Source organism: Phascolarctos cinereus, unplaced genomic scaffold (genome assembly GCF_003287225.1).
Source record: "Phascolarctos cinereus isolate Bilbo 61053 unplaced genomic scaffold, phaCin_HiC Scaffold_4;HRSCAF=312, whole genome shotgun sequence".
In the NCBI taxonomy this organism is placed as follows: Eukaryota; Metazoa; Chordata; class Mammalia; order Diprotodontia; family Phascolarctidae; genus Phascolarctos; species Phascolarctos cinereus.
The window spans coordinates 681,603,478-681,623,078 of NW_027555847.1; the positions used below are offsets into that span (position 1 = coordinate 681,603,478).

General features: G+C 44.7%; 1 protein-coding gene across 2 annotated transcripts in view; it reads right to left on the minus strand.

The window, feature by feature from the left end:
* Nucleotides 1-18,346, minus strand: part of TIMM44 (translocase of inner mitochondrial membrane 44) — a 38,577-nt gene extending 20,231 nt beyond the window's left edge. For both annotated transcript variants that reach the window (XM_020978126.2, XM_020978127.2), the window contains exons 1-7: nucleotides 18,239-18,346; nucleotides 14,628-14,732; nucleotides 12,430-12,600; nucleotides 10,899-10,979; nucleotides 9,260-9,409; nucleotides 8,416-8,555; nucleotides 7,585-7,670 (exon numbers count right to left, since the gene is read on the minus strand). In XM_020978126.2, coding sequence (XP_020833785.1) covers nucleotides 7,585-7,670; nucleotides 8,416-8,555; nucleotides 9,260-9,409; nucleotides 10,899-10,979; nucleotides 12,430-12,600; nucleotides 14,628-14,732; nucleotides 18,239-18,280 — 775 coding nt within the window. In that variant the 5' untranslated portion in view covers nucleotides 18,281-18,346. The remainder of the gene's footprint in view (nucleotides 1-7,584; nucleotides 7,671-8,415; nucleotides 8,556-9,259; nucleotides 9,410-10,898; nucleotides 10,980-12,429; nucleotides 12,601-14,627; nucleotides 14,733-18,238) is intronic.
* Nucleotides 18,347-19,601: the final 1,255 nt, after the last annotated feature.

Genomic DNA, 19,601 nt, shown 5'->3' on the forward strand with positions numbered 1-19,601 from the left:
GTACTTGAGATTAGTCAAATGCTTGAGGAAAACACTTTTAAATCTGCTCTGGGGCAAATACAACCTGGGGAGCTTCACTCTATGCTTCTACCAATGCAGATAGATGACCTCTCTCCTGAATTCAAGTCCGACATCTCCATTAGGCTGTCTCCCAACCCAAGCCACCTACTAAAACTGTCCCCTTTGTCAATGGCGCTCCCCCAATCAGCTAGATTCAAAAGCTCAGCTCTCCTTGACTTCTCCCCCTCCTGTTAGAAAACGGCTGCTCTGCACCTTCCCTATATTCCTCTGGGCCTGCCCTTTAAGGTCACCTAACCAACAAACAATTATGAAGGGCCTCCTCTGTGCCAGACACTTCTGCCTATGAGGGCTTTTCAAATATCTGAAGACAGTCTCCTCGGTCCACTCTTTCAGGAAGGTCCCAAACATGCCACATTTCACTTCTTGCTCCCCAGCAATACTCATACATCCTCAGTACAAGAAGCAGAACCAAGTGGACTCTGCCACTGGGCATCAAAGGGCAAGCTCCTCCCTTACGTTTCCATTGACTAGGACCAAAGTGTCCATTCCTGGTCAGCACTCCCCTGCTTGCTTGGTTTCTTCCATGAGAACGCTGTTTCTGTTGGTACCTCAGTACTTTACCACAGTATTTGGCACTTTTCCATTCATTTACTTTGCCAAGTTCAGGCAAGCAGACACAAATGTGATGGAATCCATCCCTCCCAACTTCCAAGCGCAGGGCCTCATGTTCTATCCTATCTCTGGAGCCTTCTTCCTTGAAGCCCTCCACCTGATCCCTCCCACAGATGAACTCAGATAAGGCCATCTACAACAGGTGACTTCCTCTCCTTTTGCCCTCTTTTTAACCTCCCACAATCTAGATTCCAACCTTCTATTTCACTGAAACTGCCCTCTCCAAAATTGCCAGTGATCTTCTAGTTTTCAAATCCAGTGGCCTTTGCTCAATCCTCATCCTTCTTGACTCTTCTACAGCCTTTGACACTATCACCTCTTCTCTAGGTTTTCAGGACACTACTCTTCTGGCTGTCCTCCCATCTCTCTGACCACTCTGTCTGTCTCATTTGCTGGATCCTCATAGATGACACTATGGGTGGCCCACAGGGTTCTGTCCTGGGCCATTTCTTATCCTTCTACACATTACTTAGTGACCTCATCATGTTCTAACAAGTACAAAATCCTCTGTGGTGTTCAAAGCCCTTTGTAACCAATTCCCCTCCCCCAATCTTTCCATTCCTTTCATACCTTATATCTCCCCCAGGTACTCTGATTGAGTAACACTGGCTTTCCTTGCTGTTCCACAAACAAGACAATCCATCACTCAGCTCTAGGCACTTTCCATCTTTCATGACTACAATTCTCTCCTTCCTCACCTTCACTTTTTGATTTCCCTGGTTTAACATCCCATCTTCTACAGGAAGCCTCTCCCAATCCATTTTAATTCTAAATGCCTTCCCTCTTATTCCCTATTTACCATGTACACAGCTTATATGTACATTTTTGTTTGCTTGTCGTGAGACTGTGAGTTCCTCAAGTTCCTCTCTTTACCTCCCCAGTGCTTGGCACATATTGAGCACTTAAACGCTTCCTGACTGACTTAATTTCTCTTATTTGGCACTGGTCACACAGCCTGCCATTGTAATGTGCTATGTGTGTGCAAAGACTGAGCTTCTAGAAAGCAAGAGTCAACAGCCCTATAACCCCTCCTCAGTGCCCAGGGCTGTCGAGTACACTGTAACAGGATTGATCATTTGTTTCACCAGTTTGGTTCTAATCGAAGTGTATAATGTCCTATTCGTGCCAGGTCAGCGTCCTCTTGCACTCAGGTGACTGTTACACATAATCAATTCTAATCTGGTTACAAGAAAGAAAACTTTGGTTTGTGAATAAAGTCAAAAGAGAAGACAGGGAAAGGTGAGCTCGAACTGCTTCTGTTCTGAAGCCACCAAAGCCATGCCTGGGCCTCAGCAGCCAAACGCCGGTCAGCGAAGCCTTATGTCTTTTGTTGGTTGGCTGGTTGTTGTCCTGGGTGTTCCAAGAGGACAAAAATGACATCACTATGTTGGAGTCAAGGTACAGTGAGTCTGACTGTGGCTGATGAGACCAATAAGCTCACAAGGTTCTACCACAGATCAGGCACAAACAGTCTATATCAACATTTGGGGGGGAAAGATGTCTCCAGGTTTGTGCATCTCACATTCTTTTTGAGCTCCTGCAGTTCTGCTTTGCACATACAGCATGGTGTCTTCTTTGATGTGGACCCAGTGCCAGGCAGTCCTGTGCCAGTATCTACCAAATCTCATAAGCAATTCCAAAGTTCTTGGGAGACCTTGAGGATGGCCTTGTATCACTTCTTCTAAGCTCCATGTGAGTGCTTGCCTTGCATGAGTGCTGCCTAAAACAGTCTTATGTCAACATTAGGTCAATGTGGCCAGCCCACCGAAATTACCCTCTCTGCAGTAGAGTTTGAATGCTTGACAGTTCAGCTCAAGAAAGGAACCCAGTGTCTAGTTATTACCTTACTTTGCCAGGTGATCTTCAGAATCTTCCTAAGATAATTCAAATGGAAGCAATTCAGTTTCCTGGCATGGCACTGGTAGACTGTCCAGATTTCACAGGCATATAACAAATGTCAGCACAACTGCTCTGCACACCTTCTATTTACTAGGCAGGCTAATCCATCTCCTCTCCCACACTTTCCTTCAGTCTCCCAAACACTGAGCTAGCTCTGGCAATGCGTGTGTCAATGTCATCATCTATGTGGACATTGCTGTAAAGTATATTGATAAAATAAGCAAACTTACCCACAGTATCCAAAATTTCTCCACTTGTTACAACCGATAGTTCCATGTATGGATGTATGGGTGTTGGCTGATGCAGAACCTCTGTTTTCTTATAGACCAAAATTGGCATAAGCAGCAGAGAACTGATCTATACTCTGCTGCATCTCAGCCTCAGAGGCTGCACTAAGCACACAATAATCTGTGGGGGAAAAAAGTCACACACCCAACACTTTCTCCACTTGCATCTTGGCTTATCCTTTTTAAGTTAAATAATTTGCCATCAGTGCAGTAGCTGACCCTGATGTCATTTTCATCCTTGTTGAAAGTATACAGCAAGATGGCTGTAAACATCATGGTAAAAAGCATGGGGGCAAGCACATAGCCCTGCTTCACTCCAATGCTGCCTGAGAAAGCAAAAGAGCATTTTCTATTATCCAGAACCCGGGCAAGCATGCCATCATGAAACTGACACACAATACTGATGAACTGCTCTGGGCAACCAAATTTTGTCACTGATTTTCCACAAGCCCTCACAACTGACAGTATCAAAGGCCTTGGTCTGATTGACAAATGTTCTGTTCATGGCATTTTCCCCCCAAGTTGTTGGGCAGCAAACACCATACCGACTGTTTCTTAGCCCTTTCTGAAGCCACACTGGCTCTAAGGTAAATGACCATCTTCCAGTGAAGAGATCAGCCCGTGGACTCTGGCAAGAATCTTGCCAGCAATGACTAAGAATAAGACCCACACCGTCATCGTCACAAGACAGTCTATCTCCTTTGCCTTTCTGAGATGGCCAATGGAGACATCCTTGAATTCCTGAGGGATAACCTCCTCTTGCCATATAACCTAGGAGATTTCAGTCAGCATTTGTATGAACAGTGGACCCGCACCTTATCAATCTCATTTGGAACAGAATCAGCATCAGGAGCTTTGCCAAATGAGAGGAGCCTAATGGCATTCAAAACCTCTTCTTCAGTTGGAATTTTGGCTAGAGAGTGACTGACTTTATCCTGAGGTATACAGCCAGTGGCTTCAGAACTGATGGATGATGGTCTGTTGAGAACACTATGGAAGTATTCAGCGCATCTCTCCAGGAACACGTCCTTATCACTAATCAATGTGGCACCATTAGCACTGAGTACCTGATGCCCCACAGGTCTTTGACCCACAAATAGCCTCACAACATCATAAAAGCACCCTGGATTGTTACCGTCAGTGTAAAACTGAATTTTATCTGTCTCCTTACTGAGTCAGGAATTCTGCATCTTTCTAAGCTTTGCTTGCACTTTACTTGCTTGTTTTTTCTTTTTTTTTCTTTGGTGACACAATAGGGGTTAAGTGATTTGTCCAGGGTCACACACCTAGTTAAGTGTCAAGTGTCTGAGGCTAGATTTGAACTCAGGTCCTCCTGACTCCAAGGCTGGAGCTCTATCCACTGTGCCACCTAGCTGCCCCTGCACTTTACTTTTGATGCAGTTAAACACTGCCTTCTTAGAGATGGATGAAGTATCCTGCTAGTAAAGACTCGGGAGTTCTCATTTTTCATTCAGCAGTTTCTGAATTTCCTCATCATTTTCATCAAATGAATCTCGATGTTTGTGAGTGTTCTGACCCAGGTAAGTACATGCAGTGCTGGACACCAAAGCTCTGAAAGCTCCCTACTGCTTTTCTGCTGTTGTCAATCATGCATTGGCTGTTTTCCCTCTAGGTTAGCAGCAAACTATGCACTCAAATCGGTTGACAAAGTCTCCTGGCAGTTGTCTTGCCTTGGGGCCACCACTCTTGTTGAACGCAAATGCTTGGCTTGGAGAGGGCAAGTCCACGATTTGTCCAGCACTCTGTGCCGCACGTCACCTTCATCATTCTCACACCTTGTCTATCTCTTCTCTTTACAACGACACAGTTAAATGCCAATGTTTGCTGTCAGTGTGCACCTACAGAGTTTTATTGCGTTTAGGTACATGTAAGACAGTGTTGGTGATGAGAGGATCATGAGACACAAGTCTTCAGTAGTAAGTAACTGTTGCTGTTGCTGACTCCATTCCTCCCATGGACTGCCTGCCATGTCTGATAGTCTGTGCCTACTCTGGTGTTCAAGTCACCCAGAATTAGGAGCCCTTATGAGGTTCCTTCTGGTGGGAGCACACACACTGCTTTCTTGCAAGGGGCAATGCCATTGTCATGAGCCTGTCATAAACTCCTTCTGGAAGGCACACAAGCCTGCTGACTTAAGATCAGTTTTGATTGTGAAACCTATGCCAGCTTCCCGGTGCTCTCCATCATTGTGACCACTCCAGAAAACTATGTATCCAGCTCCAACTTTGGTAAGCTGGCCATCAATAGACAGTCTTGTTTCACTCAGGGCTATCTGGATGTGATCCCTCCTGAGTTCTCTTGCAAGAGGAGTTGCTTGTCTCTCAAGTCTCCCAGATTGTGTGCTGTCTATAAGCACGCACACATTCTGTGTATTAACGATGAGTGGAATTCATATTCACATTTAGTGGGATGGGGAGAGGAGGCCATGGAGCACCAAGCAGAGGAGCAAGAGAGGAGAGAGACTACAGCAGTGCACAGTAAAATCGATGGGTTTTTTGGGGGGGAATGAGAATTCCTTTGAGAATTCTTTACATAAAGATGATTTTGTGTAATGTGAGTTTACATAAAGTGAAAATTGTGTGTACACGCAATGTTCTGCAGCCACGGTTCCTATCCTTTACAAAGAAAGGAGGAAGGTATACTTTCTCATCCCTTCAGGCAAAGGCTTGATGACCACTCTTTCTTGTTTTGTTTTTTTGTCAGTTGTTTATTGCTTTAATTACTATCTTCTTTTTTTTTACATCATTATAGTTATACCAAGCATTTACTTGCAGAGAGCCAGCCCACATACCAAACAGCACTTTAAGAGTGAAAAAATACCAGCACAACTGATCAATACGTCGAAAGAGTATGACAAAATGGACCATTTATTAAAAAAAAAAAAAAGACCTTTCCCAACTAATTCCATAGCCCACTGAGAATGCAAAGACTCCCAGGCTAGGTAACAAAGTGCTGTGTGGGTGTGGTGGGGAATTAAACCAGCTGTCTGAAGGATCAGTGGTTAACTTTCTACCAATAAAGATGGAACACCCGCAGGAGAACCACCTCCTTGCCTGCTGTCATGACATGGGAGTCTGTTGTGACAAGAGCTCTCCCTGGTATCTCCCTACCTTATAGATCAAAGATTTTCTCCCTCACTCATCTCCAGCAGTTACCCTCCAAGAAGCTGGACAAAATCTCCACATCAGGTACTGGAGATTCTATGCCCTTCCTTAAGGTGATGCTTAGCCTAAAGAAGAGAAAACTTATGGGGATACAATAGCTGTCTCCACGTAGTAATAACGATGACATTTACATAGCATTTAGAACGTCAGTACTCAGATGGTTAAGTGACAGGCCCCTGGTCACCGAGTCAGGATCAAGATTTGAACCCAAGTTTTCCTGACTCCAAAGCTAGCACTGTTTCCACTAATCGTGCTGCCTCTTGAGGTCCTGTCCAACTCTGTAATTCTGTGTTTCCTCTACTTCACCCTCTCCTCCCTCTTTCCTTTTCACCTTAAGGCCAAAGAAGAGTTGGGATTTTTTGTATTTGTATATTCTCAAGAGTCCAGCATTTTGCCTGGCATGAAGCAGAGACTTAATGAATGCCTGACAACTGACTGACAGAATCTCAGAAACCATCTAGTTCTACCAGCACCTGACCAAGAATCTTTTAGACGACACCCACCAACAAGTGTTCATCCAGCACGTACCCAAAAATCTCCAAGGAGGGGCAGGCACCATCTCTAGTCCAGTACGTTTTCAAATTGCTTTGATTGTTAGGAAATTTTTATGTTGAGGCAAAACCCGACAATCTGTAACTCCCACCTACTGCTCCTTGTTCTGTCCTCTGGGATCAAGTCGAAGAAGGATAACATCCCACCAAGCCTTTTAATTCCCTAGTTCCTTCAATGGACCCCAATATGGCAGAATCTCTAATCTTCTCATCATGCTATGCTGGTCTTCTTTCCCTGGATTCTTCTTACATTGCCAATGTCCTTCCTAAAATGCACCCCACAGTGGCAGCTAGGTGGTGCAGTGGATAGAGCACCAGCCCTGGAGTCAGAAGGACCTGAGTTCAAATCCAGCTTCTGACACATAACACTCACTAGCTGTGCGACCCTGGGCAAATCACTTACTCCCAATTGCCTCACCAAAAACAAATAAAATGAAATAAAATAAAATAAAATGTACCCCACATTGAATACAACCTTTCAAATATGGTCCATTAAGGAGAAGAGGACACCAGGATGATCATGACCCTCATTCTCAGTCACTGTGCCTCTTTATGTAGTCCAAGAGGCCATTAGCCTTCCTGGCTGCTGAGCTACCCTGTGACTCATGCTGAGCTGATGGGCTAGTGAAATACCCAGATCTTTTTTATGAGCTGGTGGGCAAGCCTTTTCCATCTTGAGTTTATAAAGCCGATTTTGCTAACCCAAGAAGAGTACTCATGTTTACTTCAACTGTATGTGGATTTAGCCTATTATTCAAGCCTGTTAAGATCTGTTTGTATCCTGTCATCCAACATGTCAGCCATCCTTATCATTTGCTTTTCTCCAAGTCCCTGACAAAACATTATCAGCACAGGGCCGAGGCCTATCCCTGGAGGACTAAAGACCACTCTCCAAGCTGACTTCAGACAGGATCCCGTGGCTGCTGCACCCCAAATGACCCAAGGTCAAGAAAGTTTTTTGCCACTTACTATTAAAGACGACATTGTTGTCCTTGAAATCTTTCCACTGTTGATACCATTTTGAATCCTTGTGCAGCACAACTCCCATTGCTTCCCTGGGGAAAATCACAAGGCATTCATTTCATCAGTAACCTTGGCCTGAGCTCTGAAAAGGGAACATGATAGACACTTCCAGGAAAACCATCAATGGTCAAAATGCCCAAAATGCCCCAGTCCAGCCCACACATGCATCTATCTACTGCTTGTTTCCTGCCTCTTTCAGATCACAACAATCCTACCCCACGTCTTTGTCACGGATGAATCCACTGCTCTGAGATATTCAGAAGAATGTGTGTGTGTGTGCTTGTATATGTGTAAAACTCGATATTTAAATGTACCCAATTAAGAAGCTCCCTTCATTTGTTGTTCCTGATTCCGAAAGGGATGCTCCATGGTGAAGCGGAAACAACACTGGATTTGAAGCCAGAGGACCAAGGTCAAACCTCAGCTCTTCCTGAGCTCAATTAGGGGATGGACTGGCTGACTTCTACGATCCCTTCCATCTTCTAGATCCCATGATCTGGGCTCTGTGAAACCAGTGCAGAGGCGCATGAGATCCTTGGTAGAAAAAACAGGGACCAGACCCACGGGCTCTCTTCTGGAGCATTTCAGAAAATTAAGTTAGGGACAGACAACTGAAAATAACCCCAAAATAAAACAACACTCCAGTCATGAGGGCCTAGAACATGGGATCAAGCTACTGGGTCAGCTTCTTTTCCTACCTACACAAAATAAAATGGTTAAGAAATCAAAGCCAGGTGTAGTCAATAACCTAAGGGATTTAGTTTGTCAAATACCTACTCATTGGGTTCAAATACTTTATCCTCTTTGATTTTCTCTCCAGATAACTCAGTCCGTTTTCGAAGTCTCTCGGGCCTTCGGTAGGGGCCTGTTTGTCCTAGTACGCTTTGATCTAGTTCCTTCTTCACACTTTCAACTCCCTAAGGAAAAGCATAATCATCCAGGTGTTAACAAAAATCTACCATCTGTTTTCAAGGCACTACTAGTTTCTAGATCCATGGGAGGCTAGGCTGAATCCCTCCCAAACCCTATACCAAATTACGGAGATTTGCTGAAAATGACAAGACGAAAAGAGAACGGGTAGGTAGCAGCTCTACTCATGCAAATATGAAACATTACTATGATGTATCTGTACAATCAGACTTGGGCCTTTATTTTCTTGTATCCTTATGTTGCCTATTTTTTGGACAACAAAGCTCATTTGACTTAATAAACTCCATTCCACTTCTGAGAAGACCACTAGGTGTCAAGGCCAATCAGTCTGAAGAACAGCCAGGAGGCTTTGCACCTTTCTCTAGCCTGATCAGCTTTGGGTTGTATAAGAGGAGGGATGTTCTGTAAATACTTAGCTGAAAAAATCAGAACTCTTTTTGCCTCAGGCTCTCCATCAGGCAAATTTTTAAAAATGATTAAAGCCCAAAGAAGAGAAAAGCAAACACAAGGCCTTCCAGCTCCAGTTCTACCATGTGCTCAACCTTTCGCTGTTCTGCGCCCCTACTTCCTCATCTGTAGGGTAAGGGTGGTGGATGAGCTGAACTCTAAGGCTCCTTCCAGCTACAGAACCTACGACCTGATACCATCTGAACAAAGTACATCCTCTGAGCTCCCCCAGTCATCGGCTTACCTGAGATATGGCTTTGAAAGCAGCTGTTTTGCCCAGCTTCTCCCCACCTCTGGTCACAGATTCTGCAGACTGCTTGGCTGTTTTGGCTGCTTCTTCCATGCCTTCTAGAATTTTTCGGCCAATGTCACTTTTACTTACTTCATCCAAACTCTAGCACAAGAAACAAAAGTGGTCAGGGCCCTCAATGCCGCCAATTCTCCTCTGGCAGTACAGAAGCTCCGTGCTACAGAAAAGCATAACACACACTGCCTTCTGTCACCAGCTGCTTTATTCCCAATAGATTCACTCAGGCCCAGCGCTGATCTGGAGGATAGGGCTGGCTTCAGATCAGTCCCCAGTCCGGTCCTGAAGGGCTAGAGGATTCTAGGGGAGTCCAGGCCAAACTGGGATTTCCCCATAAGTCCATACAGAACAACTCCCAGCAGTGGCCTCGTCCTCCCCCACCCTCAAGGACTCCCCCAAAATGAGAGGTAGCCTAGGTGTAACGAGCATTCTTGACATCCCGGCTCAGTTCTAACTTCTCAGATTGGCACCCAGTGTCCTCGGCAACCTAGGGATCCAGCACACAAACCAGAGAGCCGGCACATCAAAACATACACTTGGGCATTTAACGCAATTCGGCTTGCTTACACACACCAATTAATCAACAAGCATTTATTAAATGCCTACCACAAACAAGCACTGTATCAGGTGCTGGGGATACAAATACCCATGCGAGAACCTACATTTTACAGGAGGGATACATGTTTACAGATAAGCAAACACGGTATATAACACAAAATAAATACAGAGTGACTTGGGGAATCAGGAAAGCCTTTTCGAAAGAGTCAATACTTGAGTAGTTCAAAGGGGGAGGGGAAGGGGGAGGAAGAAAATGAGGGAAAGAAAGGACAAGGAGGAGGACAGAGGAAAAAGAATATTTGTGTCTAAAAGCAATTCATAAAACAGTGACTGACTCTCAAAAGACTGACCTGGACCCTCCTAATTTAATCCAATACACTGACTTTTGGAAAATTTAGGATTAGGAACCAAAGCCCACATTCTGAATAAGCTCTCTTGAGCTTTCTTGACTTGTAAGTATTCATTTATTCATTTCATCATCAAACGCTCATTAAATGCCTGGTAAGTATAAAACATTGTGCTTAAAGCTAGCAAAAATACAAAAATTAGAGAAAATATGCAGCCTGCCCTCAGGGAGCTTACAGTCTGGTACAAGCAAATGATACAAACAAACTAATTGTAATACATAACAAGAAGAGATGCCCAATGGAGAGGCAAAGTGCTGCGTGAGGTATACGGTGCAGGGGGTTACACAACAGCAAATATCAAAGAAGGCTTTATGGAGACAGCGGCCCTTGAGCCGCACTTTAAAGGCAGACAGGAAATTCAGAGGAAAGGATAAGGAACAGTGTGAGCCAAGGTATAGCAGCAGACACAGAACACATCTGGGAGACAGTCTCGTGTAGTTCAGCTGAAGAACAGAAGGAATGAAGGGGAGGAATAGTGAGACTGAAGCTAGAGGGAGGACGGAACCATCCTGGAGAAGGTCCTAATACCAGGAGGTGGCAGTGTGCAGTGAAGACAGCAGAAGTGGAAATCAGAGGAAGGCCTCACGCAAGGCCATGTTCTGGTCTCTTACCTCTTTCACTGTACCAGTGAATGCTCCAATTTTTTTCTTAATTACTTCAGATGTTTTGACTGTTTCAGACTCAATGGTTTTCTATAACAGAGAAGATCAGTTTTATTAAGAGAGAAATTAGCCACCAACTATATTTAGTTTTTAACAGGGCTAGAAACAACCAGAAAAGTTCATTCTTTCCCTGACAGCCTGTTGTCAGTCCTTCCACCCTGATAAGTTCCATGCTCATAGACCTGTCTTTCTTCTTTAACTAAAGGGAGTCTCGGGGCTACTCCAGGGCTATGGTACAGGGCACTGCATGGAGAGGGAGCAAGCCTCACCTAGCCAGCCTTCTTAGCTATACCAGGTCAACGAAAGCTGCACTAGTACTGGCCCAGGACTTCTTCTTGAGGCTCATTCTAGCCCCCGAGTAATCGACCTACCCATAACACCTTTCTGGACAAAGGGGAAGGTAATTTTCCTCTTGTCACAGCCTAAACACATGGTGGCAAAACCATTCCAGGATAAATAACTTCTTATATCCTCCAACTGTATCTCTTTCCCTGCCCACTTCATGGCAGATCAACACACTCCAATTTTTTCCCCCACTCTCATCCCCAACTATGCCATTTGTTGCTACTGTATATGACAAAATCTAACGTTCTATACTGCTCAAATCCTATTACAAAACAGTTATGGGTCATATCCAAATTGTCTGTCCCACGAGAATTCCATGGTCTCTAATGTCACCCAATAAACAAGCTGTTACTGAGGTAAAATTAAGAAATAAAAATGAAACAGTTCTGGCCACAATGCTGCAACCAAGGGCATAATTCCCCCTTGCATCTTCAGTTAAATCAAAGCCTTTGACAGGCTAAGAGTAACACATGAGCTATAACAAATGGTTAAAAATTTCAAGTCCAATGAGACCCATCAACGAAATTGAAATTCATTGTTCCATAGCAATGGGAGCTGAGCTGGAATTGTCTACTTATAGTATAAAATTTTAAAACTGGATTTCTTTAGGGGAAAAAAGTAGAAGAAAATCAAACACAGGTCCTCTCCTCACATGATTCTACCAGTAAGTATCTCAAGAACCGAAAAAGGCTGAAAGGACTTCAGAGGTCTGACCTGTCCTCTGACAAGAATCTCCTGTGTAATATTCTTGATGAGGGACCACCTAGGCTCTGCTCAAAAAACTCCAGTTAAGGGGAAATGCCCTGTCTCCTAAAGCAGTTTATTCTACTTACATCTAAAGGCAAAGTTTTTCCTTAATCAGACCTTATTAGCTGGTGAAATAGAAAGAATAATGGGCTGGAAGCCAGGAGACCTGGTTTCAGATCTGCTCTGCTACTAACCAGGCATGTGATCTTAAACAAATAATATCCTTTCATGGGGCAGACAGCTGGGACAAAAAGACCCTTCCGGGACTTGATGTATTTTTCAGCTCTGACATTGTGTGACTTTATGAACCTCCATTCTCAAATCTCCATTCTCTTCCACTCTCAAAAACACAAAGTGAACTATAACAAAGTTCTGTTAAATGACTTACATATTTCCTTCTTGCTTCCTGAAGTGCATCTGACTCTTCCAACTTCTTAGCTTCATCTCTGAATTTTTTTATACTTTCTTTCATTTCCTTGTTTTTTGCTAATTCTTGTTTGATATTTTCTAACAAGCCAGATAGGAAACTTTTCCTGCTTCCAGAAGAATAACACTTTGCCTAAAAAAATTTGAAGAAAATCATCATTACCCATGGAAAAAACCAAAAGCATAGAAATTCCCCAACATGACTGAATGTGAATCAAATATTCAAGTTATCAAGTTAAATCTAGCTTCTATTTTTAAAATAGAAAAAATGATAAGTCACTTTCTTCTCTTTGGACTCTGGTTTGCTAATATCCCAGTTCCTAAAGAGCGCCCAGAACTGACCACAGTCCACCTGATAGTATATGATCAAAGAAGAGGACAGTGGGACCTAAAACTAACTTCCTTTGTTCTGGAAACCAGATTTCTATCGATTCTTTTATATTTCTACTGATGTAGCCTTAGGTTTCACTAGCTTTTCAGGTTGAACTTGTAGTCACCTAAAAACCTTTGGTCTTTTTGCAAGAACTGGTAGCTAGCCACATCTCCCCCACACTATACTATTCCCTTTTTTGAATCAGACTAAATGCAGGATTTTACATTTACCCCTTAAATGCAAATTTAAATGCCATCTTCTCAGCTACGGCCCATTGCTCTAGCCTATGGTGATCTCTTGGACTCTTGATTCAGTCTTCCATCATAGTAACTATCCCTCCCAATTTCATGTCATCCACAAAGCACAATGTACTAGAAAGAGAAGGACATAACATAACACTGGAGCAAGGCTGACGGCAGTCTAAGTGGCACTACCTTGGCTGCTTCATTCCTTCAACAAGCCCTTACAGAGTGCCAACCATGTGCTCAGTGCTGGGGAGATACAAAGAATTAAAACATGGCACCCGCCCTCCAGGGGCTCAGCAAGAGCATAAGACAGGCATTAAAAAAAGTGAAAGACATAATAATATGACATCTGAACTGGACTTTGAAAGAAAGATGGGACTTCAACAAGTGGAAATAGTATCTGTTACGTGCATGTGTGTACAGGGTGCATAGTACACCAGTGTGTAGGGAAAAACAGAAATAAAAGCATGGAGGCGGCAGGAAAGCACAGGGCAAGAACAGTTGTTTTGTTCAAGCATAAATTGTGTTCATTCACTTTTCAGTCCTGTCTGACTCTTTGTGATCCCATTTGCAGTTTTCTTGGCAAAGATACTGGAGTGGTTTGCCATTTCCTTTTCCAGCTCATTTTATAGATGAAGAAACTGAGGCAAAAAGGGTGAAGTGACTTGCCCAGGGTCACATAGCTAGGAAGTCCCTGAGGCTGGATTTGAACTCAAGAAGACGAGTCTTCCTAACTCCAGGCCCAGAACTCTATGCACTGATGCACTGCATCACCTAGCTGCTCCTAAGCATAGAGAAGGGGGGGGGAAGAAAGGGGGGGAGGGAGAGAGAGAAAGAAAGAGAAAGAAAGAGAGAGAGAGAAAGAAAGAGAGAGAGAGAGAGAGAGAGAGAGAGAGAGAGAGAGAGAGAGAGAGAGAGAGAGAGAGAGAATGAGAATAGTTTTTCAGTAGTCGAAAAGGTAGTAGGTTGGTACTAGACTATGGAAAGTCCTGAATGTCTGATTTCATCCACTAGGGGACAGACCACCACTGAAGGTTCGTTCATAAGCCAGGAAATGATGTGATTCCAGCTGTCCATGAGATAGATGATTCTGGCAGCAGAGTAAGAGATAGACTGAGGATGCAGGTAGTAGGGAGGGGAAAATACCCAGAGACAGAGGACAGAGAGACTTTTACAAAAGGCTAACAAGGAACTTAACATGAGTGATGGTAATTAAAATGGAAAGGTGGGGACTCAGGGGAAAAGAGCTGGGGTGAAAAAAAAATTGAAGCTGACTCTGAAGTCACAAGCACTGTGTACAATCACTGTGGTAAATGAGTGGCAGTTCCACAAACCTGAGTAGCATGCTACCTTCAAGAGTAAATACTCTGCCTAGGCACTTAATAAGCATCCTTTGGGAGCTTCAACTGCTGTGCTGGCAGCTTTCTCAGCAACCCCTCCACTCCATACTGCCAAAAGAGATCACTTTCTGATCTCTCTCAGTAGTGTCCCTTCTTCGCCCTCCAGGATCCCTGGAGAGCAGAGGAAATCTGCTTCACTTACCAGTGGCAGCTCTAAGCCTGGACTGCATATTCGATAGACAGGGCCATAGGACACTGGCACAGGGCACCAGCCAGAGAGAAGCTGGGTCCCACTGCCAAGGCATCTCTAAAATCAGGGGAGAAAGAATGAAAAAAGAACAGCAATTATTATTTTACCTTTGTGGAATGAAGGACTGTAGAGAGGGGAAAGAATAAGAATCTTCTTATCAATTTGTCCTATGCCTAATAAAGAGGAAAAAGGGATAAAATGAGATTCCACAATTGGGATCTGCATAAGGTATACTCTGGCTCCTAGGTCACTGAAAGAGTGGGAGCTATAGCAGAATTTCTTTAGCTTGGGTAAAAGATGATCACTTCCTTTGTTATTTATTTAAACCTTCAAATCAACTTGTTCTTTAATTCTTCTTTGTGTCCCTCCCCCTCCACTTTGTCTCTTTTTTTTGCCAGCTCCCTCCAACCCTTCTTCCAGCCCCTTTTCCCATTATTTACTGCTAATTTTAACTGAGTTAAAACCTATCTGAGAGGAAACCTAGTAAATTTACAAAACCTATTAAAAACTACCACCAATTCACACCCAAAGCTATTTTTACCTACATTGATAAAATTTGCCTAAACTGAGAAAGAAATGGCCACCAGAACAAAGAAAGAGAAATCCCAGATCTCCTAATTTCCAAGCTCAGAATTCCATCCACTTTCTTACCACTTAAATTTGGACCTATGAGAGATGAACAGGCACCCCAATTTAGTGTCAAGCACATTGGATTAGAATCTCTCATTCTGGTATTTAGACTGTATGTGACCTTGAAAAAAAAAACCACTACTTATCTAGGCCTCATTTTCTTCATCTATAAAATGAAAGAGCTGGAGGAAATAATCCCCAAAGCACACCCCAACCCCTTTCCACTCTAAATTCTATGAAGCTGAGACCTAAAGTAGACAAAAAACTGTTGATGAAGATCTTTAGCCTGCCCTCCCTCCTCTCCCTCTAAGGCTCTTTCCATCTTTCCTGCTTCCACTGACATACTTCTATTATGGCCTTGCTATTCCTAGTAGTTCCACCTTTCCTTCTGTTACTCCGTTCAGATTCATTTTCTTACTCTTTTTGAGTTCACAATGACTTTATGTGTTTATAGAAACAAACAGGAAAGACAGAATTCATTGTGTTTCTAGGTCTGTATTTCTAATGCTCTGTCTGTCAGAATCTGAGGCTACATAAGTTTTTATTTCTTCAAGTAACAGGAGGCAGTGGGATGGGCCCTGGTGGTAATCTCAGTTCTACCTATAACCTAATGTGTGACTTGGGTAAGTCCCCCTCCATTCTCTGGGCCCCAGTTTCCTCCCATCTCCCCATTTCTTCACTGATTACAGACAGAGCCAGGATCAGAACCCTGGTCTTTTGTTTTTCATCTAATGCTTCTAGATCAGGCCACTAATGCCACTAGATTCAGCTGCTTCTGCTTTTTAAGTCCCTGGAAACTCAGTGATACAGTTCTGTGATAACTTTTGTGTTGCATGACCAGCTATAGGAGAGACTAACTGAGTTGTGCCAGATTTAGGAGGAGCTAGGTTCATGCTTAGTATATCCTATGTTGCTGCTGAAGGGCTGAGCAAGGACAGGGAGTGAAAGGTGTACAGAGTCTGCTCCTACTCCAAGATGCACTACAGGGTAATAATATGGTTCCTTCATTTTACATATATTCTGAGACAGATGTACAACCTTCTCCCCCAGTGATATTTTATCCCCTCCCGGAGAAGAGAATCACAAAATTGCCTAAGTTTAGAACTAGAAGGAACCACAGTAATCACCCAGTCCAATCCAAAACTGAGAGCCTCCAATTTAACACTCCTGGCAAATGGTCATTCTAACTGTGCATGAAGACCTCCTATGGAAGAATTCATTACCTTCCAAGGCAGACCATTCCATTTATGGATAGATGTAATTGTTAGAGTCCTAATTTAACTCTTTTCAATTTCCATGCTTTACTGGTTTTGCCCTCTGAGGGCAAAGAAGAATTCATTTCCTTTTCATTATGACAATGTTTATTTGAAAACTCCTATCATGTCTCTTCACCCACTCTGATCCTTCTTTTCTCCAGCTCAAACATAATTCGATTCCTTCAACTGATCCTCTTATGGCATGGATACTTTCTATCTTATCTATGTTCTTTCTTAAATTAAGCCCAGAACTGAACACAACACTTCAGATATGGTCAGATGAGAACAAGCAGAATCCTCAAGCAGCCTGGTCAGAAGCAGGGAAGTAAGGCTGGCTTTGAATGACCCTCAGAGGCCATCTAATACAACATGAGCCTCAACAGGAATTTCCTCTACCACAGACCCAACAAGGAAGCATTTGGTCTCTGTTTGCAAATCTCTAGTGAGGGAAACCTAGCTCTAACTTTTAGGAAGTTTTATTTATTCTAGGCTAAATATGTCTCCCTGTAACTTCTACCCAAACTGCTCCTAGCTCTGCTCCAAGGCCAATCAAGACAAGTCTAATCTAATCTGTCTTCAGGGTCACTGGAAGACAGCCATTAAATATCTATTCCAAGTCCTCTCTACCCTAGGCTAAAGATTCCAGTTTTCAAATGGTCCTCATATCACAGACCCAAGGTCCTTCACCGTCCTCTAAAAACTCTTAGGCTAGACAATATTCTTAAAATATGTGTTGAGAACTGATCACAACAGGGTCTGACTACAGACCATCATCTTTCATTCTGAGCCCTACTACTCTCTTAAACGGATTCTGAAACAGTCTTTTAGGCTGCCAGGACACAGCGATGACATACTGAACTAAACTGAGTCTCCACTAAACCGGCCCCCAACTTTTACTCCCACAACTGCCATCGAAGTCCTGACTCTACTGTTCTTCAACTCAAATGTTGGCTTTCATATTGTGACATCACCCTCCCTGTCATTTTCTCCTCCATGTCCCTGGCCTGGGCTCTAGCTAAGGAAAGACCGGCATGAGTGGCCCTCAGTTTCTTCAAGTCTTTATAAAATAAGGCAGCATGGCCCAGGAAGGAAAGCACTGGACCTGGGTTCTGCCAATTACCACCAATTGTGTGCCCTGGGGCAAGTCCCCTCCCCTGCAAAGGCAAGACTTAGGTTCCTACCCAGCCTTGGACGTATACTACTGTGTGACCTTGGGGCTACTCCCTTCAACTCTGTGGGCCTCAGTTTCCCCATTTGCAGGAGGGGGCTGTGGTCGCTCAGGGCCTAGGCTGTCTTGCTTTTGGGCGGCAGACCCCAAGACCTCGGCGGCCCTTCCACCCCCTTCCCAGGGTAACCGCCTTCCGGGGCAGCAACCCCCCACTCAAGGCCCCAGAATCGCTAGGCTTAGGAGGGCCGAAAGCCTCGTGGGCCCCAAGGTGACGAGGAAGGTCGGGGTCGACGGGGTCCAGGCCAGGCCACCACAACCGCGGCCTTGCCCCGAGCGCTCGCCGGCTCGCCCTCTCCAAGCCCGGCCAAAGCACGCCGCTCGGCCCCGCCCCTTGGGAGCCCCGGCGCACACAGGCTAGGCTAGGCCAGGCCCGGCCCGGCCCGGCGCCGGGATCGCGCCGCGCCCCTTCCTTATCCTCTCCTCCCCCCTCCGCTCGCCCAGCACCTCACCCGGGAGCAGCGGCACCATCCACCCCTTATCGCCGCCGCCATATTGGAGAAGGCCGTGTGACCTTCCCGCGGCGCGGCTGGAACGCGTCACCACCCGTCGCCTCAAGAAGATGGGTCCAGGGCGGGGCCTGGGGTGCTGGGCCACCAAAGCCTCGGCACAGACGGAAGGCTACAGCGCGCGTGCGCGAGCGCTGCCTCCGAGTCTGCGACCCCTGCTGGCGGAACAAGTCGACGAACTTGAACAGATTGACAGATGCGACAACAAATGGAATGGCAGGCGGGCTGACCAGACAAGCACAAGCTGACATTAACTACTCAGGAGGTGTGATCCACCTAAAGGAAGGCAGCCACGGAGAAGACTACAGGGAGACGAGTAAATGACTGATGAAGTATGCAACAGTACTAACTGGCATTATGCAAACAGCATGACAGACTAAAGGGTACACACAAATGGAAAGAGACAAGCGGGCAGGCAGCAAACTGACAACGTCGGACTGTGAGCAAGCAAATCGAGGCACTAAGCATTCGAGCACAGTGTTGCTAGGGCAACCGGATTCCTCCAGTGACCCCCCAGATTTCCAGGTCTCCCTGGAGGCCAGCCAGGGAGTCAGACAAGCGGGCCGGCGCAGACGAATGGCCAGCTGGGGATCTGCCAAGGCAAGCTGACAGTCCCGGTCAAGACAAGTGGCCCGGGAGTTGGCGCAGCTTTTGTTCGCCGTGTCCAAATGGTTGCCACTCGGGACATAAAAAGAAGGCAAGAAATCAACTCCTGATCAAGAGCTCCAGTCAGGTTGCCGTGAGTTGGGCAGGCATGTTGTTTCTCTCCATGCCTTGAAACTGAGGGACTTTTACACTTTTTGAGAAAGTTCCTGTTTATCATTAATATTTGTGAGTCACCCTTGCATTCCTGTGACATTTAGGCTTCTTGATCTCAAAACTGATTGGCCAGTCTGTTTATTCATGGAGTACAGGTTCCTCTGGTAGAGGTCCTGACTCTTTGTGTTCCTCTGCAGTGGAGAGGGAGGATTCCAGGATCTAGCTGTAAATCAGGCTTTCAATGGAAAAACAGCAGTGATGGAATCTGACCACAATCAGCAAGTCACATCTAATGCTTCTTTCTGGGGCTGTGAAGAATCCATACTTGAGAAAGTTAGGGACGCCCTCACAACTGAGTGTCGTGTTGTTTTCAAATGAACTATGAAGCCTGCTTCAAATTGGAATAGCTGGCCTGAAGGCTAAGTCCAATTATTATTATTTTTTTAAGTACTGCTTTTAGTAGAAAAGGAAGTTAGACTGCTTGTGGCTAGAAGAGACAAAGTCAATCAATGTGGTAGAAATGTCAGCATGGCACCCAACATATAGT